General features: G+C 39.7%; 3 protein-coding genes across 3 annotated transcripts; 1 reads left to right on the top strand and 2 right to left on the bottom strand.

Annotated features, from left to right (window-relative positions):
- Positions 1-369: 369 nt before the first annotated feature.
- Positions 370-7,824, bottom strand: LOC103961692 (DNA mismatch repair protein MLH1). Its single transcript, XM_009374277.3, is given in 17 exon segments — positions 370-614; positions 733-899; positions 1,686-1,854; positions 2,229-2,390; positions 2,886-3,048; positions 4,364-4,472; positions 4,562-4,656; positions 5,271-5,409; positions 5,539-5,608; positions 5,745-5,843; positions 5,963-6,030; positions 6,033-6,110; positions 6,364-6,574; positions 6,687-6,821; positions 7,041-7,113; positions 7,270-7,442; positions 7,530-7,824. Coding segments are annotated over 17 exon segments (2,193 nt in total). The 5' UTR covers positions 7,767-7,824; the 3' UTR covers positions 370-569.
- An 8,456-nt stretch (positions 7,825-16,280) lies between these two features.
- On the top strand, positions 16,281-18,425 carry LOC103961693 (putative pentatricopeptide repeat-containing protein At1g31840). The gene has a single exon (XM_048567928.1). The coding sequence runs from the start codon at positions 16,281-16,283 to the stop codon at positions 18,423-18,425; it is 2,145 nt and encodes a 714-aa protein (XP_048423885.1).
- Positions 18,426-20,473: 2,048 nt separating this feature from the next.
- Positions 20,474-23,129, bottom strand: LOC103961723 (G-type lectin S-receptor-like serine/threonine-protein kinase At2g19130). Its single transcript, XM_009374311.3, has one exon. The coding sequence runs from the start codon at positions 22,984-22,986 to the stop codon at positions 20,686-20,688; it is 2,301 nt and encodes a 766-aa protein (XP_009372586.2). The 5' UTR covers positions 22,987-23,129; the 3' UTR covers positions 20,474-20,685.
- Between the last annotated feature and the right edge of the window lie 1,529 nt (positions 23,130-24,658).

The raw sequence follows: 24,658 nt of genomic DNA, 5'->3' as shown, positions 1-24,658 counted from the left end.
CATGCGTTTGAGCTCGCTCCAAAATATTTCTCATAATCCAAACTGTTCATTTTTTAGATCTTCATTCAAAGATCATTCTTACAAAAAAATGACTCTTGGTAATGCCTTCTGTTACACTTTCTAATTCCGAGATTTGCTCACCCAAGCAATTGGGTTGTGCGCATGAACCGCGTAGATCCTATATTAACAACATATCCCCGCGATATTGATAGTATATAGATAATGATCCTCATTACACTGTCATTATGATGAAGATACATCGTCAATACACTATCTACTCGGGTCATGCACAAACTATGCACACAACCCAGGGTCACGGGTAAGCATTTTCATTCTAATTTCTGTAAGGCACAGGAGGAACTCCGGGACTGGCGGAATACCGACGTCAGATTGAACTCGGGCATTTTAGCATTTAGAAAAATGAAGGCCACTTTCAAAACCCAAATAATTGTAAGACACCCCCTTAACTAGTATGTTATCCAAAATTATACCGATGAATGGCATCAACATCTATACAGAGCCAAGAGCCTTCTGCGTACTGCCGTCTGCCATTACACTGATGAATGGAGTCAGCATCTTTCGAAAATCCGGTATAGTTTCTCCAGTGAAGCTACCTGTGCAGGATTAAGCGTAAGGTGAGTGACCAAGCTAGCCCAGCGTACTGAAATAATCTGAAGAATCCTGGAGTAATTAATTAAGATATGTCTTTGGCCGTAAAGAAATGTAGCATACCCGTACAAATGTTCCGTTTGTAGCCATAGAATTTGGTGGCTTGAAAAAGAGCCTCATTGATGGAAACAAAACATGCTGGATTGACCATTCGCGCTGAGCCCATGCATTTTCTGCCTCTGCAACTAGTTCGTGCTCAATTTCATTTTCTGTCATGACGTCGTCATCTCCTGCAAACACCAAAAATCACTTCAAGGTACTTCAGAGAAATAACCGGTGATGTGCTGTATGTGGGGGAAAGGGCACAAGAAATGACATCCTTGTTCCCAGCAGCAATGACAGTGGAACATAAGCCCGGATCTCGCTCAAACACGATGTTTTCAAACTTATTCCAACTGAGTTGATTCATTCAGTTCCAATTCCCAGGCCAAACAAGTTTGGAATAGTCTTCTTTGATCGAGTTTTTCTCTTTTAGTAAATTAATAAAATTAATCCCAAAACTGAATACAATCAATCGAATACCTGGATATCCCTATGGAATTGAAGCATAAATAAAAGGAATAGGTTATGACGTTTTGGAAGATAAAAAGGCAACCATTGAGATGCCTGGAGATCTCCATCGATACACTGAATGCAATTTTGCAAATTGACAACAAAGGTACGCCTATTGTTACTGTATTTCTCTATCTCCTAGAAATGTGTCATGATTGCTGACTTGAGAAGCAGTAAAAGACACCTCCCAATCCAAGCACAAAGCAAAGGTAAAATTCTAGAAAGTAAATCTTCAACCTATTCATGTCATTGTTTTAATCACACTAACTCAAGATTCCCATCAGCCTCAATTATACATGATTTCTCCTTCTAATGATGTACACTGGTTCAGATTTAATGGAAGGTTAAAAATATAGTCTCTTTTTCCACGCGAAAACTAACTTTTAAACATTTAAAATCACTTTATAGGACCGAACAGTACTTAACACATCACTATATTTGAACAGATCCAGCTGCAAACATACCAGTATTGCATGACGTACTTTCTTCAGGATTCCTAAAAGGCTTTCTCTTTTGGTAAAATTGTAAGCCATCACCAGATGGGTTGGGCAACATAGGAGGATGCATGGCATAGAAGTTTCCAAGTGCAGCTGAAATTACTTGAAGGCATTTTTTTTCCTCCTCCCAATCAACCTAGAACAACGAACAGAAAATTAAAGTTTACAAAACAAGATATTTCTTAATAAAGAGCTGCCCAATATCTAACTAGGTCCCAGCTTTCATCTACTCCCGCAACCTGATAAACCTCAAAAGTTTCTATTACGCTCCATCCAAATATTCCAAAAAACTGCCACCAAACAACCCCACTAACTTTAGGTTTCTTCCCCCTTCCTAAAGCCTCAAACTTGTTACTTAGAAGCTCAAAACAACCCTTTGGAATAACCCAACTGGCTTTACTTTCCAACGTACAAGGAATTGTACAATTAGCATTGAGCATCACCACAAAAACCAGTAAAATTATCATTTCTGCAAAATCATGATAAGGAAGAAAATACAAAAGAACTTACATCGTTGCCCAAACAAAGCACAAGTTCAGGGACACGATCCATGTCAGGTGTGTATTGATCGAGTATGACTGGAAGCCTAGACAAATTTCCGTCATTATCTATATGAATGGAAAAATACTCCCCCAACATAGCAGCCTTTTGCTTGAGTAGTTCTGTATTCATCTGCAGAAGCATCATGACTCACTATGTTATAGTGAAATCAAAACTCAGCTAATTAAGACTAATCGGCTTTAAAGTACTGGATGTTAGAAAAGATGTTCAACCCAGAATAATGGACCGTGAAGTACACTTGCAGGAGGAACTAAAATTGGACAGTTTTTATCATTGAACCGAAGGCAGAAGGTCACGTCCACATTCTCTTAAAATCTTGACATCAAGAGTTGCCTGTTTGTTCTAGTGATGGTTGGGGTGGGTTCTTTTCTTTGTTTCTGTTTTTTGTATTATTTTCAACATTTAATGGATTTGTTTGCTTATTACTATTTTGGCCGTGAAATCACACGCAACTATAATGCAAGTCAGATCTGCTAGCAATTTTTGGATTATTAAATAAGGGTTTATTAAGAAATTTCTCTATGATTATGAGGGAAGGTTCCAATATTTCATCATAAGAGACATACATAATGATAAACCAAAAACTGAAGAAAGTGCATGCATTACCTCTGCAATCTTCTCGTTAAGTTCATGATTCACACTGCATTCTGGATCCTCCTCCTCTTTTAGTGCCAACACAATCAACTCCTTCAGTGGGGCTGGCTCACTTATTTGTATAGCATTAAAATGGGCAAACCGACGCAGAACTTGCTGATACATGAGCTCTTTGCTGTAATTTCATTGAGAAATAATTCATGTATTAGTAAACTTGTCTTCAGAAACAATTTATTCAATAGGAAACAAAAATTTATAGAAGACGGAAGTACAAAGTACAACAGGGAAAGGACAAGAAATCCATTAAAAACAAACCTACAACAAAACAAAACAAGGAAAGCTTGGACCAAATCAAACAAAAAGATGCAAGAACAGGCCGCCACACTCGTTACAAAGCTACAGACTAATCAAGATGAATGGCACCAAAAGAAACATCTCTTAAGTGTTTTAACAAAGACGGCCACAAGGAAGCAAGAAATCTATTCATAGAAGATCTATAAAGTAAACACCAATTGAAGGGTTGACTCCCTGTCATTTAAATTAGGTTTGTTTGGGACTGCTTCAGTACTCATAAGTGCTTTTGCTAGAAGTGCTTTTATTGGAGGCATGTTGCAATTTTTGTTAAAAATCCAAGTGCTTCCGAGGAAGCATCTGCCAGGTGCTTTTCCAGACAGCGGTTTTATGACCCGGCAGCAATTTTAACTTTTTTCTGCATTTTCTTCTGCTTGATGACGGATTCTTTGGTGGATTTGCTTTTTGGATTTTCCCCAGCTCTTCTAGTTTCTACCTTGTATGTTTTTTGGCTCTGGGTTTTTTGCGTCCGTTTTCTACCGTTCAAGATCAATTACAGCCCTTTCCTCAGACTTTTTCTTGTCTTTTCAAGTTCAGGACTTTTTTTCTAGTACCTTGCTCACTAAAGTTGAGTTCTACAATGGGAAACAATGATAAGTCTGCACTGACTTGAATTATTCACAGCACACAACTGCTCAGCATATTACTAGTGTAATGATAAATGGACGAAACTTTTCATCGTGGTCTGTTGAGTTCATTGGGAGAGGAAACCAGGTTGGTTATTTGGTACCGTCAAGAAGCCAAACCAAACAGATAACCATTTTGCATGGTGGCATATGTGCAGGAATGGAATTTAATCAATATAATTCTAACAGAGATATATTGTTTTGAGTAAGCTATCCAAACAGTCTTAACACTCCACAAATTAGAACTCATTTTGTTATAATTTGATGTCATCAGAATCTAGTGACAAATGTCTAATCTTCTATCAGTCTTTACTTAAGCAACAACATCAATTCTGGGACTTTTACCATGTCATGCTTTGATTTTACCCTTGCCAATGTTCAGAAGGGAGACTCCTGAACTGAAAATTTTCAGCAACTTGATGCTTTTAACATTTGAAGAGCAGAAACTATTGAATGTAGTCCACATTACAAGATATTGCAAATTGCTATATATTTAAGCGACTGGATCATTACCTCAAGTTCACTACATTTGCAAGATAAAGATGGGTATCATGCTGAAGCAGTGCAAAAACATCATCAGCCATTCCAATGTATGTGCAGTGTCTCACAATGTCCAGTAGACCTACAATACCAAAGGGCATCAACTAGATCTAGCTAACATAAAGCAAGTCTCCCCATTTAACAGACAAATAAACTTAGTCAAAAACTAACCAGAATGACAATTGCCATCAATTTCATCAATAAGCTCCTGAAGGCTGGTCAGATCAGCAGTTTCCTTTGGGTTTCGTCTTAGTCTAACAGAAGATCTGTAATTCAACATTTTACATACAAATTGAAGTGCTTACATTGAGATTTTGAAATTACATATTTAATGGAATGAATATCAAACAAAAGAGTTAAAAATATTTTAGATGATACAACAAACCAAGATTAACCTTACACTAAAGCACAGTGAGGTTCCCAGGAAAGGAAAAAAAACACAACAACTGGATGAGAAAGAACAAGAAAAAGACAAGGATAATGAGGAACTACGTTACTATGGGTGATATGGACAAGATGATTTGGAAGAGGAAGTGACCACTTCATTTGTCTCAATTGTGAGGTTCTTTTGAAAAAAAAAAAAATTATAAGGATGAAAGTTTGAGTGGACCAATGACAGTTTTGGAGAATAACGAGGTTTCAGCACATAGTCCTGATACGAGGAAATGGAAACTAGACTCATCAGGGGTTTTTTCTTGTAAGCCAATTTTTTATTTATTTTCTGTGTGATAAGCAGTCCCCTAATGTGTTCCAGCCTACTAAACTGATGACGGAAATCTATTCCTCCTCCAACCCGGTAAATCAATGTGTTTCTTGCTTCTCTTTCTTGCAGAGTTTACAAGTATTAAAATTATTGTTCAAGGACGACATAAGGTCTTACCTAACAGCTGTCAAGCTAGCATTCCTTTCAAGATGGCCACGAGGATCGGGTTGCAAATACACATGCAACCTACCAGCAGGATTTGATGAATCCGTTCTAACCATTTTATTCACTGGAACCTTGTGTAATTTTGATGCTGCTAATAATACAACCATATAAAACACTTCAGAACTGAGAACGGTACCAGAGTTATAGTTAAATGAATATGGCAACATTCGAAGCCAACAGAAGGTATGAACACAATCTAAAGGAAGGAATTTAAACTTACCAGATGGTGAGGGGTTCTGATTTGAATCCTTTCTTGAAACCATTTGGCTGGATGAAGAAGGTTCGACTGCCTGTAATGTGAATTGGACAAAAGATGACAGGATGATGCACAACTTAGATGGTAATATTCATTAGAATCAGGACTCCAGAGATGGAGTCAAACTAAAAGGAAAGGAGATTCAGAAGATAAGTGCAGATTCTGTCTACCTGTTCCTGAAATGTTTGTGTCTCATTGGAGCTTCTCAACCTCCATTCAACCACTGACTGTATCTTCTCAATGATGATTTCCTGATTCAGAAGGCTTACCTGCATAACAAAAGAGTTTCATTTTCGATATAATAATAAAAAAGTAAATATTTGGTGTTTTAAAGGTTGACTGAATTTTCTAAATAATCTCACACAACCCTAACACTAGAAACACATACCTCTCTCTTTGTCGGGTGAACATTCACATCAACATGTTCAGGTGGTAACATAATTGACATGTATATGAAGGTTTTGATGCTTTTGGCAATGTGGCAGCATAAACAACTTCTAGAGCTCTCTTCAGAGCGGTGCAATCAACCAATCTATCTGTGGTTTTAAGAAAAGAAAAACAAACAGTATAAGTCAAAAAGAAGAAAAACGAATAAGAAAACATATCAACAATTAGGGACACTACTAATATAAATAACCTCCAAGGTGTGAAATTAGAGAACTGTTACCTACGATTTACAATATTTCCAAAATTCAACTTAGTGTGCTAAAATACCACTAAATATGAAATAATAATCTTTAATATTATAATTTTCTTGTGTTAACAAGGCATTCCATGGATAGTTCATACCATTTATATAAAGCACCATGGTTATCTTCTTGGCAACATAGTTTGAATCAGAGATAAAGCCATCCATCTGAAAAACGGAGCTAGAAGGATCTTTATCTGAAGCTTCTATTTTCATCAGACTGCGAGCAACAGACACCCCATACACCGATCGAATTGCATCAATCCTTGATGCTGTGGAAACAGAATTAACATCTGCTCTAGCCGCTCCATGCTGATAGTTATACCATACAAAAAGATTTTAATCGGGATTTTGAATTTCTAGCCATGAAAAAGATCGGTGAAGTAGAAAGATAAGTTCCTTAGTGAGTGAAACAGCAACCTACCTTTCTGCAGGAGAAACTAACATTCATATGATGAATTGCAAACCGGCTTAGCAAATCTACAATCTTTGAATAATCATCAGCAGAATTTTGTAGTGTCTTCCTCCGGGCGGTCATGTTATAGAATAAGTTCTCAATCTGATAACAAGTACCACCACTTAATTCACCAGTAAAGATAATTTCATCCCATTAAACCAAAACATAGAAAGTAATTCATCACATTTGGCAGGCATTCAACGTCCAGCAAAATGGTCATTTGCCTTCTTTCCTTTAAACCATTTGGTTTTTTTGTTAAACTGCTCTAATTGTTAACAATTTAAGACTAAAGCAAACCAAGAGCAAAATTGTTGTTCACACCGTTATTTGAGTTCCTTTTACAGCAGCGCACGCCTTCGGTTCGTGCTCCATTACACCATCTTTATAAGATACCCTGAAACCACAAAATTATAATTATTTCAAAACTAAATCATAAATTACAAGTATAACACAATAATTATCACTAAGATTAAATGAAAAGGCCATTTCTTTCTATGAACAAATCATATAATTTTCTGGGAATTTCATCAAACAGGTAATGGGCACGCACCTATAACCATGCAACTGGCCTTTGGTAATGGTGGTGACGGTGACGTGAGCTACGTACGTCATGCTGGCAAGTGCTTCTCCTCTGAACCCCATCGACTTTATCGACTGCAAGTCCTCAAACGCCGAGAGTTTCGACGTCGTGTGCCGCTCACACAGTATCGGCAGGTCCTCATACTGCAATGAATCGTAAATTCGCAAATAAATTTAGAAATAATTCAAAATTAATAAAATAGAAAAAAGATAAGTGAAGAAAGGACTGACGCGGATGCCGTGGCCGTCATCCGAGACTTGGATGAGTTTGAGGCCGCCGTCCTTGACGACGACGTTGATGGAGGAGGAGCGAGCGTCGAGGCTGTTCTCGACGAGCTCTTTAACGGCGGAGACAGGGCGTTGGATGACCTCGCCGGCAGCGATTCGGTTCACCACAGACTCTTCTAGGCGGTGAATTTTGGGTGGCTCCGTCGCGACTTGCTCTTCTTCTTCTGCCTCAATTTCCATTTCCCTTGCACTGCACTCGTTTGGAAGCGCCAAATTTTCCCGACACCGCCAAAACGAAGAAGAAGCGAGTATAATTATATTTTACTTTTTATTATTATTTTTTTGTTCAATTAATGGAGTTTGCTACTTAGTACAATGGTGCAACGATATTTCTTTTCATTTGTACCTGAGATCTTATAATCGATTTTTGCCAAGTAAATTTGAACCACATTATTATTGCTAGATCAATGTGAAGTTTAACTCACTCCACACCCTTTCAAAAATAATATAAAATTGTGTTACGAAAATATACATAAGTGTAATTACAATGAAAGAGGTAAATTTGAGATATAAAACTTATATTTACATTTCATAAGTTTTTGGTAATAAGGTTTAAAGCTCCTATAGCGTCTATTAATTAGCCATAAAATTTCATCTTAAAATAAACGTGACGAAGTTCACAAGTTTAAAACCATATGTAAAATTCACCAAAAGTATGTACTAATTCACCAAGAGCGTAGTTGTTGCTTGCATCTACAATTCTAAGAGATCAAATGTGAATTTCTCATTTATAGGCTAGAATTATACAATTCGAAGCTCGCCTTCCGTAAATAAATAAATAAACAAGTAATTCTCTTTTTATAATTCTCAAAATTTTCCAAAATTTGACCATTTTTCATACAAGTATGATTTTTTTGCCATTTTTGTACTTTCGTTAATTTGTTTTGTCAAATGCCTCCGTTTATTAACGAAATGACATGGCTTTAGTCGACTCTCTGTCACATTATGAATTAATGATCGGGTGAACAATGTTAAGGAATCTCCTACATCAAAGGAGATCAGTTCGTCAACAACACAATCTGCTTCATCAACTGCACAATTGGCTCCTTCGTATGAAAGTCAACTATGATATATGCTATGCTGTCTTTCCTATTCTATTTGATCAGAATTGATTCAGTCATTCAAGTATGATTGTATTTACCATATTAGGATTATATTCAAAGTGTATATAATCACAGATTTGTACCTATAAACAATTCAATGAAATATATCGATTCTATATGGTATCACGAGCCCAAAAACTCCAACGAGCAATTTTTTGTTGATCCCTCTCTTTCCTGTCTTCATCCATGGCCACTGACGCCGCTACAACCAACCTTCTACCAGACCTCAACTCCACTAACCCCACCTTGATCACCATAAACGCTACAGCCCAATTACTTGTGAAACTCACACCCACCAATTACCCATCCTAGCGTGCTCAGTTCACCGCCCTTCTTTACGGCTACGACCTCATGGGTTATGTGGATGGTTCTCATCTCTGCCCATCAACCACTCAAACCGTGCTTCGCACCTTTTGGATTCAGCAAGATCAACTCCTCATTCATGCGATTCTTGCTTCCGTCTCCCCGCAGGTCATCTCCCTTATTGCCTCGGCCAAGACATCCAAGGAGGCTTGGGACAAGCTTCTTCATCTCTTTGCTAGCAAAGCCCGTGCCCGCGTTCTTGGTCTCAAAGAACGCCTAACTCTCCTGCGTCGTGAGAACAAGCCTGTCTCTGAGTATCTACAAGAAGTCCGCGTTATTGCAGACGAGCTTGCCATCATTGATGTTCCCCTCTCTGATGATGATTTCCTCCTCTACATTCTTAATGGTGTTGGCTCGGACTTCAAGGAAATTGCTGCGGTAGTTCGTTCCCGCGACACCTCAATCTCTTTTGAAAACCTGCATGACAAACTGGTTGAACATGAAGCTGCTCTCAAGCGTGATGATACCGTTGTTGTACCCCCAGTGATCACTGCCAATGTCACTCAGACATCTCGCTTCCACACCTCAAATCGTGGATTCCGCTCTCACAACTCCAACTCCAACCGTGGGTCCTTTATCTCTCGCAATCCTTCTCGTGGTTCCTTTGAGCACCCCCACACATCTTCCATTGCCACCAATTCTCGTGGTTCCTACAAGCCCATCCAACAATCTTTCACTAACAATGGTCGCCGCTCTACCAACATGAACAACACAGGTTATCGTGGTTTCTGTCAATGGTGTGGCACTCAAGGTCACAGTGCCAAACGCTGCCCTCAACTCCAATCTGGACCTTCCAGTCCGCTCGTGGCCAATCCTACCACCCATGGCCGGTCCACCTCTTCTCCAACATGGTTGCTTGATTCTGGTGCCTCTCACCATGTTACCTCCAATGTCAACACTCTCTCTGGTGCAGCCATATATGATGGTCCTGATGAAATAATTATTGGTAATGGTTCAGGTTTGGGTATCACACATGTCGGTTCAACCACTTTACCCTCCTCATCCTCCCAATCTTTCAGCTTATCCAACGTTCTATGTGTTCCTTCTATGAAAAAATACATTATTTCTATCTCTAAATTTAATAAACAAAATAATACCTCTATTGAACTTTTTCCTGATTTCTTTCATGTCAAGGATCTGAGCACGGGGGCGGTTCTTCTTCGAGGCCCGAATAAGGATGATGTGTACGAGTGGTCTCCTAAATCATTTCATCAACCACAAGCTATGGTGGGTGTGGTGGTCTCTCCCAACCTCTGGCATCGTCGTCTTGGTCACCCCAGCCATCAAACTCTCTAACAAGTCCTTCGTATGTCTTCCATTAATGTGTCTTCCAAGTTGTTCAAGTCTGTTTGTCATTCATGTCTATGTAATAAAAGCCATCGTCTCCCGCTTGGTACTTCGTCTCTCACCAGTCATGGTGCATTAGACCTCCTTTATAGTGATGTTTGGGGCCCTGCTCCATACTCTTCAATTGATGGTTTTTCTTACTATGTTATCTTTGTTGATCATTTTACAAAATATATATGGCTCTACCCTCTCAAAAAGAAATCTGATGTGTTTTCCACTTTTGTCACCTTCAAAGCACTTGTTGAAAATTACTTCAAAAGAAAAATCACTAGATTATACACTGATGGTGGGGGCGAATTTATTAAACTCCAACATTTTCTCTCATCCAATGGCATTACCCATCTTCTTACACCACCTCACACTCCTCAACACAATGGAGTCGCCGAACGACAACATCGTCATATTGTTGAAACTGGTCTCACACTTCTTCATCAAGCTTCTTTACCTCTCACATATTGGTCTTATGCCTTTAAAACAGCTACCTATCTTATCAACCGTATGCCCACTCCGATTCTTAATAATCTCTCCCCATTCACTCAACTCTTTGATGAACAACCCAACTACTCCCGTCTTCGTACATTTGGGTGCTTGTGTTTTCCTTGGTTACGTCCTTACAATTCCAATAAATTACTCCCTCGTTCCCGCCCATGTCTCTTCCTTGGTTACTCATCTAATCAAAGTGCTTTTCAGTGTCTTGATCTTTCCTCCAACAAACTTTTTATCTCTCGGCATGTTCAATTCGATGAGTCCACTTTTCCTCTTGCTAACCTCCCTTCCTCCACTCCCCATGTCACGGTTGATAACTCTCACACTTGGGTCTCTTCTCTTTCTCCAGTTACTCATGTTCCTGTCCACTGACCCACCAGGCCTGTTGAGTCGGTTGTTTCTTCTTCACTGCCACCATACGTCACATCATCATCATCATCAGAATCTGCCCAAACTGATCAAGTCCAGCCACCTCCTCCCAACAACCCCGTTCGTACGTACACTAGAAACCTTCATAGGACTGTTGTCACCTTTCCATTCTCTAACCCACCCTCCCCCAATCCCCCCGTACCTCCTGTGCTCCCCGATCATTCCATGATCACCCGTGCCAAAGCCGGTATCCACAAACCCAATCCTCGGTATGCTATGACTGCTACTCAACATCCCATTCTCTCCTCAGTTAAACCGACATGTGTCTCTCAGGCTGTCAAGGATCCCCTTTGGCGACAAGCAATGTCCAATGAGTTCAATGCGTTAATTCGCAATGGTACATGAGAGCTTGTTCCTTCCCTTCCCTCTCAAAATCTTATTGGTTGTAAGTGGGTGTTTCGTATCAAACGGCATCCTGATGGCACTATTGACAGGTACAAGGCACGCTTAGTTGCCAAGGGTTTTCACCAACGTCCTGGTGTTGATTTTTCAGATACTTTCAGTCCGGTGATCAAACCTACTACCATACGCATTGTTTTGCATCTTGCCGTGACTCATGGGTGGCCAATTCGTCAGTTGGACGTTAACAATGCTTTCCTTAATGGCACACTCTGTGAAAATGTCTATATGGTCCAACCACCTGGTTTTGTTGACTCTAATCATCCATCTCATGTGTGTAAATTGAGGAAAGCCCTCTATGGCCTCAAACAGGCTCCCCGGGCATGGTACAAGGAATTACACTCATTTCTGCTCTCCTATGGCTTTGTCAATGCCATCTCTGATGCCTCACTCTTTCTCTTGAAAAATGGGACGGCTGTAATTTATTTTTTGGTTTATGTTGATGATCTTTTTATTACAGGAAACGATTCCTCACTTGTAGCCAAGTTCATTCACCTGTTGGCAACTCGGTTCTCCGTCAAGGACCTGGGCTCCTTACATTACTTTCTTGGTGTTGAAGTCCTTCCCACAGCCACTGGCCTCTTCCTCTCTCAGCACAAGTACATTCATGATCTTCTTGTCAATGCCAAGATGGATGGTGCAAAGGCTGTCAGTACGCCTCTCTCCACCACTCAATCACTCATGCTCCATGATGGCTCCTCCCCAACGGATCCCACTCCCTACCGTCGTCTTGTTGGTGGTCTTCAATACCTCAGCCTTACATGCCCTGACATCTCCTTCACAGTCAATAAGCTCTCTCAATTCATGCATTCTCCTTCCGAGACTCACTAGCAGGCACTCAAGCGTCTTCTCCGCTACTTGAAGGGTACCATTTCCTTTGGCCTTCATCTTTGTCGTCGCCTCTCTCATCGTCTCTATGCCTTTTCCGATGCTGACTGGGCTGGTGATCGTGATGATCGCAAATCTACGACTGGCTATGTTGTCTATCTCGGTGGCAATCTCATCTCTTGGAGCTCCCGAAAGCAGCGGTCTGTCTCTCGCTCCTCCACCGAAGCCGAATATCGGGCCATTGCTGCCACCGCTGCTGAACTCATATGGATTCAGTCCTTACTGCGTGAACTTGGCATTTCTCTCCCCACAACACCGGCTGTTTCTTGTGATAACATTGGAGCCATGTTCTATTGTGCTAATCCTGTCCTACATTCCCGTATGAAACATATCGATATTGATTTTCAGTTTGTACGGGATCGTGTCACTCGTGGTCTTCTTCAAGTCTCTCATGTCTCCACTACTGATCAGCTTGCAGACGCTCTCACCAAATCCTTGCCACGTCCACGTTTCCATCTCCTTCGTTCCAAGATCGGTGTCTCCGATGGTGCCACCGTCTTGCGGGGGCGTGTTAAGGAATCTCCTACATCAAAGGAGATCAGTTCGTCAACAACACAATCTGCTTCATCAACTGCACAATTGGCTCCTTCGTATGAAAGTCAACTATGATATATGCTATGCTGTCTTTCCTATTCTATTTGATCAGAATTGATTCAGTCATTCAAGTATGATTGTATTTACCATATTAGGATTATATTCAAAGTGTATATAATCACAGATTTGTACCTATAAACAATTCAATGAAATATATCGATTCTATAAACAAAAGTATGGGTTTTTACCTAAAACTTGTAACCTCGCACAAAAATTTCATTACATCCTACACTAAATGAGATTCTGTTAATGTACCTGTTAAATTATGAACATGGGTTGTGAGATTTTATTTCAAGGGCATTGGTTCAAGTAATAGTAAACCACTTTATTCTTTTTGCAAGTAAAACTGGATCGCTCAGTCATTGTCGAAGTCAATTTTTTGGAAGTGCGTCAAGCTGATCTACGCTAACAATGGGATAATTTTTTTAGTACGTATTACAATGCATGTATGTTTTAAATTATTAATCGGGGACAAATTATATATTTTAGAATTATTATATGTGAATAGGACAGGGTAATAATTAAAATGAAATTATACTTGTTTATACATGCATGTTTTCACGTATATTGTAATGTTGTCAAAACACAACAAAATATGCATGAAATCAAAGGAACCTGTAGTGCGTGTGCAAATATCAGTCAAACATGCTAATGCCATGAACATATACATTTTAAACAAGCTTGTCATTCAACCATTTTTATTACTCGTCTGAATACTCTCCTCAAGAACACCAATGGATCCTGATGGTATGAATCCAGTTCCGGTAAGAAAATTTAGTAAGCGTCATCTGCTAAATACGAATTTATTACTTCTTAATATATTTTTTTTCTTCTAAATTTATATGCCTGCATGCATGTCCATAACGAAAATAATTACTGGTTGATGTACTGCAGACAGTGGAGATCAAAGTCAATTGGCAAGGAGCAATAGGCACACTGGTGGTTCCCTACTCTGCAAGAATTATCGAAGTAAAACTACTGATTTCGCAAACGCTTACCTTCCCAGTCACCGCTGATGGGCCAGATCTCTCATGGCCAGGTACAGTTGTCCCAGTCGCAGCAGATAGGCAAGAGCTCTCACGGGAAGGGCTCGTTTTGGAAGATCAACTTACTGTCCAAAGCTATAACATTCCTGCTAATGCCACCATCCTTGTCTTTGACAAGATTAAAGTTGGGATTTCTATAGTGGCTAGCAACTTATATTGTGAAGTCTTTGTGTACCATGGTACTACTGTCGGTGAGTTGAAGGCGAAAATTCATGCAGACTATGGCGTGGATGTCGCACATAAGGTAGTGCGTAAGGAGAACCGTAATCTTGATGATCGTGCTACTCTGTGGTCTGCTAGAGTCGTCGAAGGAACTGTGTTACTTCTCCTGGGATAGAAATGATCATATGGAACGATTAATACTTCACGGTTTCGAGCGGATCTTGGTAACTTTGGCTTGCTGCAAATTAAGTTTTATGAGTAGACTAATACTATATTATATAATAAAGCTTATGAAGCATATATATTTACTATCAATTTCAGTTTGAAGAATGAAAAGAAATATGTATCTAATATCTATCATAGATGATGCATATGTGAAATAAATAAAGATCTGTTTATGTGAAAAATCTCAGTTTTCAACCAGTTTGACACGTATTTTCAACGAGTCTTTTATATGTCAGCGTGAAAATATGATACGCAAATAGGGAGGAAGCAAAGTGTTCTAATAAAATCTGAATCAGAAGCCTTCATAGGCACATCAAGATCTTACAAACGTGAAAATCTGAGGATAAGTTCCCTGCAACAATCTGCATTTGGTTTTACTGTTCTAAGTAACCTGACATGGCTTCTTTTGCCGGCAAGTTGTGATAGCGCTCCGTTCGCTCTCTTTCTGTTGCATAGACGGTAGCTGCAGATTCCATTAGAACAACCCCATTGCCTTTGACTGCATCCAATTAATGCATCTGTAAATTCCTTGAAGTCCTTTAAGCTGCGGGACAAAAGAATTGGCACTTAAAAACATTGAACAAGTAAAATCTTCACGAGCGTGCTAGTACCAAACCTTTAACAATGTATGTTTGGTACTAGCACGATCGGATTCCTAATCTGAAAGTAACATGTGAGCCATGTACAGTCAGAAATGGAAAATGGAAAATGGAACGGTATAGATTAGTTTGTATCATATCGTGTAAACACGTAATTCGTGTATAAGTGTAACAATAATAAAAGAGAAAATTTGAGATACAGAAATTATACTTTACATTCATAAGTTTTTGGTTATCAAAGGCTTAAAAGTTCTTCTTAGCGTCTACACTAAAAGATGCTGACAAGAGGCATAAGCTTGATCGAGATAACCTAAAAAATACTATAAACTCGAGTTAGTCTTAGTCTATTCATTAGCCATAAAATTCCATCTTAAAGTAAACATGACGAAGTTCACAAGTTTCAACTGTGTGTAAAAATTCATCGTCGTGTTGCTCACATCTACAGGTCTAAGTGATCTAAACATGAATTTTTCTGTTTATAAGCTACAAATATATTATTCGAAGCTCACTTTACAATAAATAAACTAGTGAATTCTCCTTTTATTATTCTCAAAATTTTTAAAAATTTGACTTCATTTTTTCATACTAGTTTGATTTCTTCAGCAATTTTGTACTTCCGTTATTTTTTTTTTTTATCAAGTCCTCTATTAATTAATGAAGTGACATAACGATGGTTTATGTTGGTATTCCTTTTCACTTGAAAGTAAGAGGTCTTAAATTTGAATCTTGTGGATGGCGAATTCGATACCAAATTAGGCTGCTCATTGTATAGTTTTGCCAAACTTCTCATTCTTTTAATGTAAAAATATCGATGTAATGAACAAAACAAAAAACAAAAAAAATAAACCCTATTAAACTAAACCCCTTCCTTAAACCCCAACCACAACCCTGCACCTTTCCAATCCTCCTCAGCCCCAATCCTGAATCATCTCTTCCCTCCGCCTCCCCTAACCACCCCAAACCTGAAATCCCAACAGCTTTGGGTCGTCGGAGAATACATAGGAGGTGCTCTGGGTTCGTCCATGGATGAAGGATGCCGAATCTTGAACCAGCATGATACCTGCCTCCTCTTCCTCTCTAGTCTCAAAACTCCTCCTCCTCACGCGGCGGTGCCGCTCTCTCTCTCCCTATTCTACTTTACCCCCGTTCTCTTCCAAAACCCTGATCCACCACATCTCCAACGCCTTCCTCCAAAACAACCCCAAGCTCTTAAACCCTCATTTTCTCTCCAAATTACAACCCCACCACCTCCACCCCATCCTCCTCTCCCTTCAATCCAACCCCGTTTCGGCCCTCCGCTTCTTCGACTGGTCCCACGGCTCCCTCGGCCTCCACCACTCCCCGCAGTCCTTCTGTGACCTCATTCACCTGCTGCTCCGCCACCGGATGCTCGCTCCGGCTTCCCGCCTATTCGACACAATGGTAGGTCAGTTCGGGTCTCAGTTTAACTATTTTGCTGCATTTTCTGATTATTTTCGGAATCACAGTTCCGATGTTAGTCTTGTTTGTAGCTTTCTGATTGAGAATTTTTGTCGAAATGGGATGTTGGATTCGTCTGTTGATACCTTCATTCGTATGTATAAATTGGGTGTTCCGGTGTCTCCTTATGCGTTGTCTAGAATGCTGAATTGTTTGGTTGATGCGAATCACGTCGACATGATTCTCGATGCATATGGAGAAATCTGTAGTGCATTGAGAGGACAACAATTTTATGTGTATGAGTTTGTTATGGTTGGTCTTCTGAACAAGGGTAGATTCGAAATGGGTTTGGAATTTCATTCTGCATTGATTGACAGAGGCTTTTCGCTTGACATTGTTGCTTGTAACAAGATTTTAAAACGTCTTTGTAAAGAAAATCAGGTTGGAGATGGTGAAGATTTCTTTACGGTATTGCTAACAGTTGGTCCGAAGCCAAATGTGGTGACGTTTAGCACGATGATTAACAGGTATTGTAAAGATGGGAAATTGGAAGAGGCAAAGAAGCTTTACAAGATTATGATAGAGAAGGGTATCGGTCCTGACTTGGTTGTATATAGTATCCTAGTTGATGGTTTTTTTAAGGCAGGGAAATTCGAGGAAGGGTGTTGGCTTTTTTCAGCGGCGTTGGATTGTGGGATTAAGTTGGATGTAGTCATTTTCAGTTCTGTTATGGATGCTTACGTGAGAATTGGAGATCCGGTGAAGTCAGTGGAGGTCTACCGAAGAATGCTGAAAGAAGGGATCTCACCAAACTCTGTTAGTTACACCATTCTTATTAACAGCATGTGTCAGGATGGTAAGGTTGTGGAGGCTTGTGGAATATTTGGTCGGATTTTGAAGTGTGGTTTTGTGCCATCGATTCTGACTTATAGTAGTCTGATTGAAGGAATGTGCAAAATAGGGCATTTAAAAGATGGATTTCAGCTGTACGAGAGTATGATCAAGATGGGCTATGAACCTGATATTATTCTTTACGGTGTGTTATTAAATGGCCTTTGCAAAAATGGGCTGATGGGTGATGCTCTTAGGTTCTTCTTTCAAGCTGTTCATAGGGGCGTTAAGCCAAATGTCTATACTTTCAACATGTTAATAGATGGTTTCTGCAGATTGAAACGATTGAGGGATGCTGTGAAGGTGTACATCCAAATGGGAATTTATAACATAAAACCAGATGTGGTGACGAATACCGTGCTTATTAAGGGTATTTCTGAAGTAGGGAGATTAAACGATGCGTTGGTGTTTTTCTTCCAATCAGTAAAGAAGGGTTTCTTACCTGATGTTGTAACATATTGCACACTGATTGATGGTTGCTGCAAGCAGAAACATTTACATGCCGGACTCTGGCTATTTGAGATGATGCAAAGAAATGGAGTAAATCCCGATATTGCCATTTATAATGTCCTCATCAATATGCTGTTCAAAGAAAATTGCATAGATGCTGCGCAGGAAGTCTTTGAGCGGTTTGCTGAAAGTGGTCCTGAACCTGATATCATTACATACAACACAATGATTTGTGGTTATTGCTTTCAGAGAAGGTTAGAGGTGGCTGTTCAACTTTTTGAAGAGATGATGCAGGGGCAGTGCAAACCCAATGCCATTACTTGCACTATATTGATTGATGCATTTTGTAAAGAAGGTAAAATGGACGATGCGATGTTGATGTTCGATAAAATGCATGAAGGGATCCTGAACCGAACGTGGTCACATATAGTTGTCTGATTGATGGGTTTTTCAAGTCTGAAAACACAAAAAGTGCCTTTGAACTACACGAAGAGATGCTTAAAAGCGTCTCTCCAAATATAGTCAGTTATAGCATCCTCATTGATGGTCTTTGTAAAAGAGGACTTGTGGAGAAAGCATCCCTTGCATTTCATTGTGCTATAAACAGGGGCTTGGTGCCCGATGTAATAGCATACGGGATTCTGATTCGCGGTTACTGCAAGGTAGGAAGAACCGCAGAAGGCCTCGTGTTGTATGGGCGTATGTTAACAAGCGGGATCATGCCGGATGCTGTCATACAAAGGACGATTGCGGAGCATATCCTTGAAACTGATCGGCGAAAATATGAGAGTACTCCCAACCACATGATTTGCAGATAAGATCTGTTGTTTAATACAGTGACACAATTAACTGAAGCAAAGCTAGTGTAAAAATGCAGTGATTCAATTACAGTTTAATAGTTAATTTACTTTGTATTTGAAAGTTAACTTTTAGAATTTTCGTCACATATCATCCTTACAAAAAATCACTAAACTTGGAAACCATAAGACGAGGTGCAGGATATTTCAAGTTTCTCCGGGATGTAAGAACTCGTTTTCCCTTGGTACGCATTTTGTATCCAAGCTCAGCACCCGGCAGCCAAGTATCCGTCAGGTGATCGAAACTCTGCCCTATAACAACGGATGAATCAGATGCATCAGTTATGACAAAGTTCCCATTGTCGAGAAGCTTTGCTGCACCAGAACTAGAAACATTTGATCTTGAACTACCATGCTGTAACTTTGGAGGGCTGCTCAAGGTCAAGTTTCCATTTTCGAGTTCTAATACTCAAAAATTTTGGTTTAGAAACAGGTTCTTTTCGGTTTGTGAACCAAACTATAGGTAGATTCTTGTACCAGATGTCTATGTAATAGTTTTGAGATTCACGTGGTGTGAAGGAACCGAACTCAAATGTTCCACCGGGAGAGGTGATTGTTTGGCTCCCAGAAAGATACTGGCCTGAAGAGATGGCGTGAAACGCAGTGGACATACAAGCAATAAAGGTAGAACATAATCAAAATCCTAATGAGTATGATACACTGGAGCATGGTAGAATCTTCGTATCCGTCCCTTTGATAAATTGCAACAAAGGGTTAGATTTGCTGCAAACAGAACCCAAAAATTGTCCTTCCTTTCATTGGATCATAACCAGATATGAATAAATATTGGTCTTGCAGACCATTGGACTTTTAAGGGCTGTAATATTTTTGCTACCCTTCCTTCCCTGTTTGGGGTAATCAGACTATGAATGCGACCAGCTCCCTACAAATATCTCCTAAAACTAATCCGCAAAGATCGTCCGAGACTCAAGCATGTGGCATCCCAAAAGTCTTAGAAAGCCACGGAATTACAAGAAAATCTTGTGTCCACTTAGAAGATCATGTTATCCATATGCCCACTCACACAACTAGGCAGAACCACCTTTGTAATGGGGACCACCACTGGCCCGATTCCACCAGTTCCAAAATAGGTGGTTCGCTTGGTTGTGTGGGCCTACAAATGACGTTACCCTCTGGGTAGACATGAGAACAAATTACATTCATGCAACTACACGTCAAGATCAACATATAACAAGCATAGACAGATTTAAATCTATGGTAGCTCAAATCCGCATTCAGATTACATAAACATAATGTTATGCCTCGATATCGAACAAGCATGTCTGCAGGATTCCCCAAGAGCGAAAACCTGTACCTTACGAATACAACATATTCGTTATCAATGCCTGAAGTGCCTAACGTTTGTGCAAAAAGCGAAACTCCATACTTGTTACAGCAGTCCATGGCATCCCCATCTCTAATGCTCCCACCGGGTTTAGCAATTACACTAACTCCTCGCAGGCTTCTTCCACTGCATCTTTCCATGCTCCGCTCCCCTTTTCTCTTCGTGCTGCAAGTCTGCAACTCCTCTTTTTTTCAGCGGTTAAATTGAATACATTTAAGGAGAATTAAGGGGGAAAAACAAAGAAATGACTTGGAAGAAAGAAAAAAACAAGAAAGATGGGTGGATGGAGAGTGTGAAAATCATTTCTCTTTTTAATATATCATTACATAACCAATATTTATTGAACTGGAAATATTCAAAAACCTACTGCCTTCAAGATAAGGTTATATTTACAATCACACTGCAAGAACCCTCACGTTCTTCATCTGATCCTCATGAATTCTTGTTGCACAGTTGCTGACTTCGGCTTGAAATGCACTTTGGACATCGATGACCATCAACCTGACTCGGATGTAGTTTCCATGTAGTTAATGCCTTCTGCCGGACTTCTGATAAGGCGCTGGAGGAACTGCGGGACTGGCGGAACACCGATGTCCAAAACTCCCTCAAGAATTTGAACAACCTGCCTCATTGTTGGCCTATCCTTCTCATCTTCTTGAATGCACCAACAAGCCACTTTGCACGCTCTACTTAGGTCATCTCTGTCAGCTTTGCCTTCCAACCTGCAATCCAACAAGGTGAAAAGATCTTCCCCTTTATTAACTGCATTCGCGAGCCGGATAGGACGGAAGTTTTCTACCCCGTCAGCTAATCCTTCTCTGTTTCTCCTCCCTGATATGACCTCAATCAGCAACATGCCATAGCTAAACACATCGGCTTTTGGGGTGATGGCTTCACCTGAAAACCATTCTGGTGCGAGATAGCCCACAGTTCCTCTCATGGTTGTCAAAACCCGGCTGTGGTCTCTCCCCAAGAGTTTCGCAAGACCAAAATCCGCCAATTTCGGACTGTATTCTGAATCCAACAAGATGTTCTCTGGCTTAACGTCGCAGTGTATTATGCAGTCTCTGCACTCTTCATGGAGGTAAGACAATCCTCTGGCAGTCCCTACTGCAATGTGATATCTAGCATTCCAATCTAACATTCTCGGGTTCTTTCCAAGTATAAGAGATTGCAGAGAACCATTTGGCATGTAGTCATAAACTAAAAACCTCTTTGAAGCGTTGGAGCAGAATCCCCGCATGCGAATAAGATTAATGTGTTGGATTACACCGATAGTTCCCACTTCAGCACGAAATTGTTTCTCTCCCTGGTTCATACTTCTCAGCTCTTTCACTGCTATGGCCGTTGAGTTAGGCAACGTCCCCTTGAATACAGAACCAAAGCCTCCTTCCCCGAGTTTTTCGGAGAAGTTGTTTGTTGCTCTTCTTAAATCTCTATGCTTGTAAAGCACCAAAGAATCGTCGGTAGTCGCCAATGCTCCTGCTGACCATCTCCTTCTAAAGAATACCATGACAATGAAAGTACTACTTAAGATGGAAAAGAACCCTGCAATTACTCCAATTACAATCCAAGTAGTCTTTCTCTTCGTCTCACTTGTAGAATCCACAATCCGGAGATGCAATCCTGGGCTGTCTGGAGAATAACTTATGGAAATGGATTCGGATGGCATTGTCAGTATATTATATAGATCCCCTATCCAAATGAAACACCGACGACTATCGATAAAATTATAAACAAAGGCACTGCATGAGCAATTTATTAAGCATTCTAATCTGCATTGATCATTGCTCACATTTATAATTTGCTCATAGTTCCTAGGATATCCAATTCCAACATCAGTTATCGCCAAAAATGAGTCCCCGGGATTGTAGTGAAAAGGAAATTTCCTCACACAGCCATCTGAGAAGTCCTCTAGCATCCAACTTTCCCTGACTTTGGGTTCAAATCCTTCGAGGCAACCACAACGAGGAGAACTCCGCTGGTTGCAAATACTAAAAGCACCGCACGAAGAATCAACCGCACACTGGTCCGATGGTTCAGCCGAAATCAAAGTCCATTCCCTAAAGCCTTGGTCCCAGGCATAGAACTTTAGCTGACCATTGATTTCAAGTCTGCCTCTAGTAAAGGTATCAGGATATGAAGATAAATTAAAAGGTATTTCATCTAGCTCAGAAGAAAAAGGACCAGGTGCAGGAGTTTTCGGATTTCTCCAGGATGTAAGAACTAGTTTTCTCCTCGTACGATTATTGTATCCAAGCTTAGCACCCGGGAGCCAAGTATCCGTCGGGTGATCGAAACTCTGCCATTTGACAACAGATGAATTAAATGCATCTGTTATGACGAAGTTCCCATTGTCAAGAAGCTTTGCTACACTAGAATTCAAGACCCTTGATCTTGAATTAGTCGACCATACTGCAACTTTGGAGGGGCCACTTAAGGTTAAGTTTCCATTTTCGACAAGTTTTAATACTGAAAAATGCGGTTCACAAACAGGTTGTTTTCTGTTTGCGACCCAAACTAGAGTCCGATTGGGTAGATTTTTGTACCAAATGCCTACGTAATAGTTTTGAGGTATACCTGGTGCGAAGAAACCGAGCTCAAATTTTCCGCTTGGAGGGGTGATTGCTGGTGTGAAGAAACCGAGCTCAAATTTTCCACTTGGAGAGGTGATTGTTTGTTCCCCAGAGAGAGAATGGCCTGGAGAGATGGTGTGAGACGCCGTGGAAATACAAGCAATGAAGGTGCAACATAGCAAAAATCTCAACGCATAGCAGAGTAGAATTTTCGTATCCATCTCTTGATAAAAATTGCAACAAAAGAGTTGGATTGCTGCAAGCAGAAGCCGAAACTTATCCTTCCTTTGAATGATTGATCTTAACCAGATAAGCTGTATCAAAATATCTTAGACGTTGACTTCCACTCCAGTTACAATCCAACAAGTCTTTCTCGCACTCTTTCTAGTCGTCTCATTTATCAAAACATATTAGACTTGACTTGCCAGTCAACGAAGAACCCTGCCACCACTACAATTACAATCCAAGAAGTCTTTCTCGCACCCTTCCTAGTCGTCTCATTTGTCAAAATATATTAGACTTGACTTGCCAGGCAATAAAGAAGCCACTACACTTACAATCCAACAAGTCAACCTAAGCTAAGCAGGGATAAAAACACCTGCAAAAGTATGTGGGAATGATAATTATTATCGACATTACTAGATCTGGCAATTTCTTTCACGACATGTTAACACGATACGAAAATAACAGATTTCAGATCAACACGATAACTAATCGGATCATTATCGGGTCACATGATAATAAACCATTAATAACGAATCCTTAACAGATTTACACGAGAGTGACACGCAAGAAACTTATTTCAACACGATAAGAAAAAAGTTATTTGGATGATTTTAATTTTTTAAACTACTAAAAAGGAACCCTGCCACCACTACAATTACAATCTAAGAAGTCTTTCTCGCACCCTTCCCAGTCGCTTCATTTGTCAAAATATATTAGACTTGACTTGCCAGTCAACAAAGAACCCTGCCACTACAATTACAATCCAAGAAGTCAACCTAAGCTAAGCAGGGATAAAAACACCTGCAAAAGTATGTGGGAATGATAATTATTATCGACATCATTACCAACTCGTGTAGGAACGAGACTTTCACTTTGTAATGGCCCTTTTTCTTTCTTTTGCCTTTGTGAGTAGGAATGAATTACATTAGAATTCGTATCTCCATCAAAATTTACAAACGTTTAGTCAAGAAAACATATATTCCTGTGAACCAATTTCAAGCGTTAAACAACAATAAGTAGTTGAATTGCTATTTTTATAAAACCATTGTACAGATAAGTATAGTGAAATAAAGAAACATCATTAAAATACTTCCAACGTTTTCCTAAAACAAAACTCAATTTCCAGAAGATATGGATCATCATACATACATAAATATGCAGACACACCCACACATATGTAACTTACTCTCTACGATTTGTAGCTCTTCCAGTGACGTGGAATTCTTATAATTTATAGTACAAGTCTACACGCATTCTAGTTCACCAAGAAATTACCAGCAATCAAGATAATCAAATCTCAACATTATATAAGAACGTAATATCTGAAATTCAATGGAATTCTAATTTCAAGTCTATTCCACAAATCTGGTAACCACCACGGGTACTATCCTAGGGTATCTAATCTCTAAGCTTTGATACCATTTTGTCACGCCTCGACCCATGAATAAATACTATTCACGAGTTAGGATGTGAGTCATATCTTAGCTATAGAAATAAATTCTACAACCAAGATATGGTGGAAGAAAAAAATTAAATTATAACAATTACACCATACATCAACAAAATCTTACATACAAATTTTTAAAATACGCAGCGGAATAACGATAGTGCACAAACTAATTCACAACAAAAACTACTAACAAAATAATAATTAAATTGTAACAATTC

Source organism: the organism of the source record quoted next, unplaced genomic scaffold (genome assembly GCF_019419815.1).
Source record: "Pyrus x bretschneideri cultivar Hongxiangsu unplaced genomic scaffold, Pyrus_bretschneideri_v1 Contig47, whole genome shotgun sequence".
NCBI classification, from domain to species: domain Eukaryota; kingdom Viridiplantae; phylum Streptophyta; class Magnoliopsida; order Rosales; family Rosaceae; genus Pyrus; species Pyrus x bretschneideri.
Note: the sequence above shows the minus strand (reverse complement) of the source record. Positions and strands in the feature narration are given on the sequence as shown.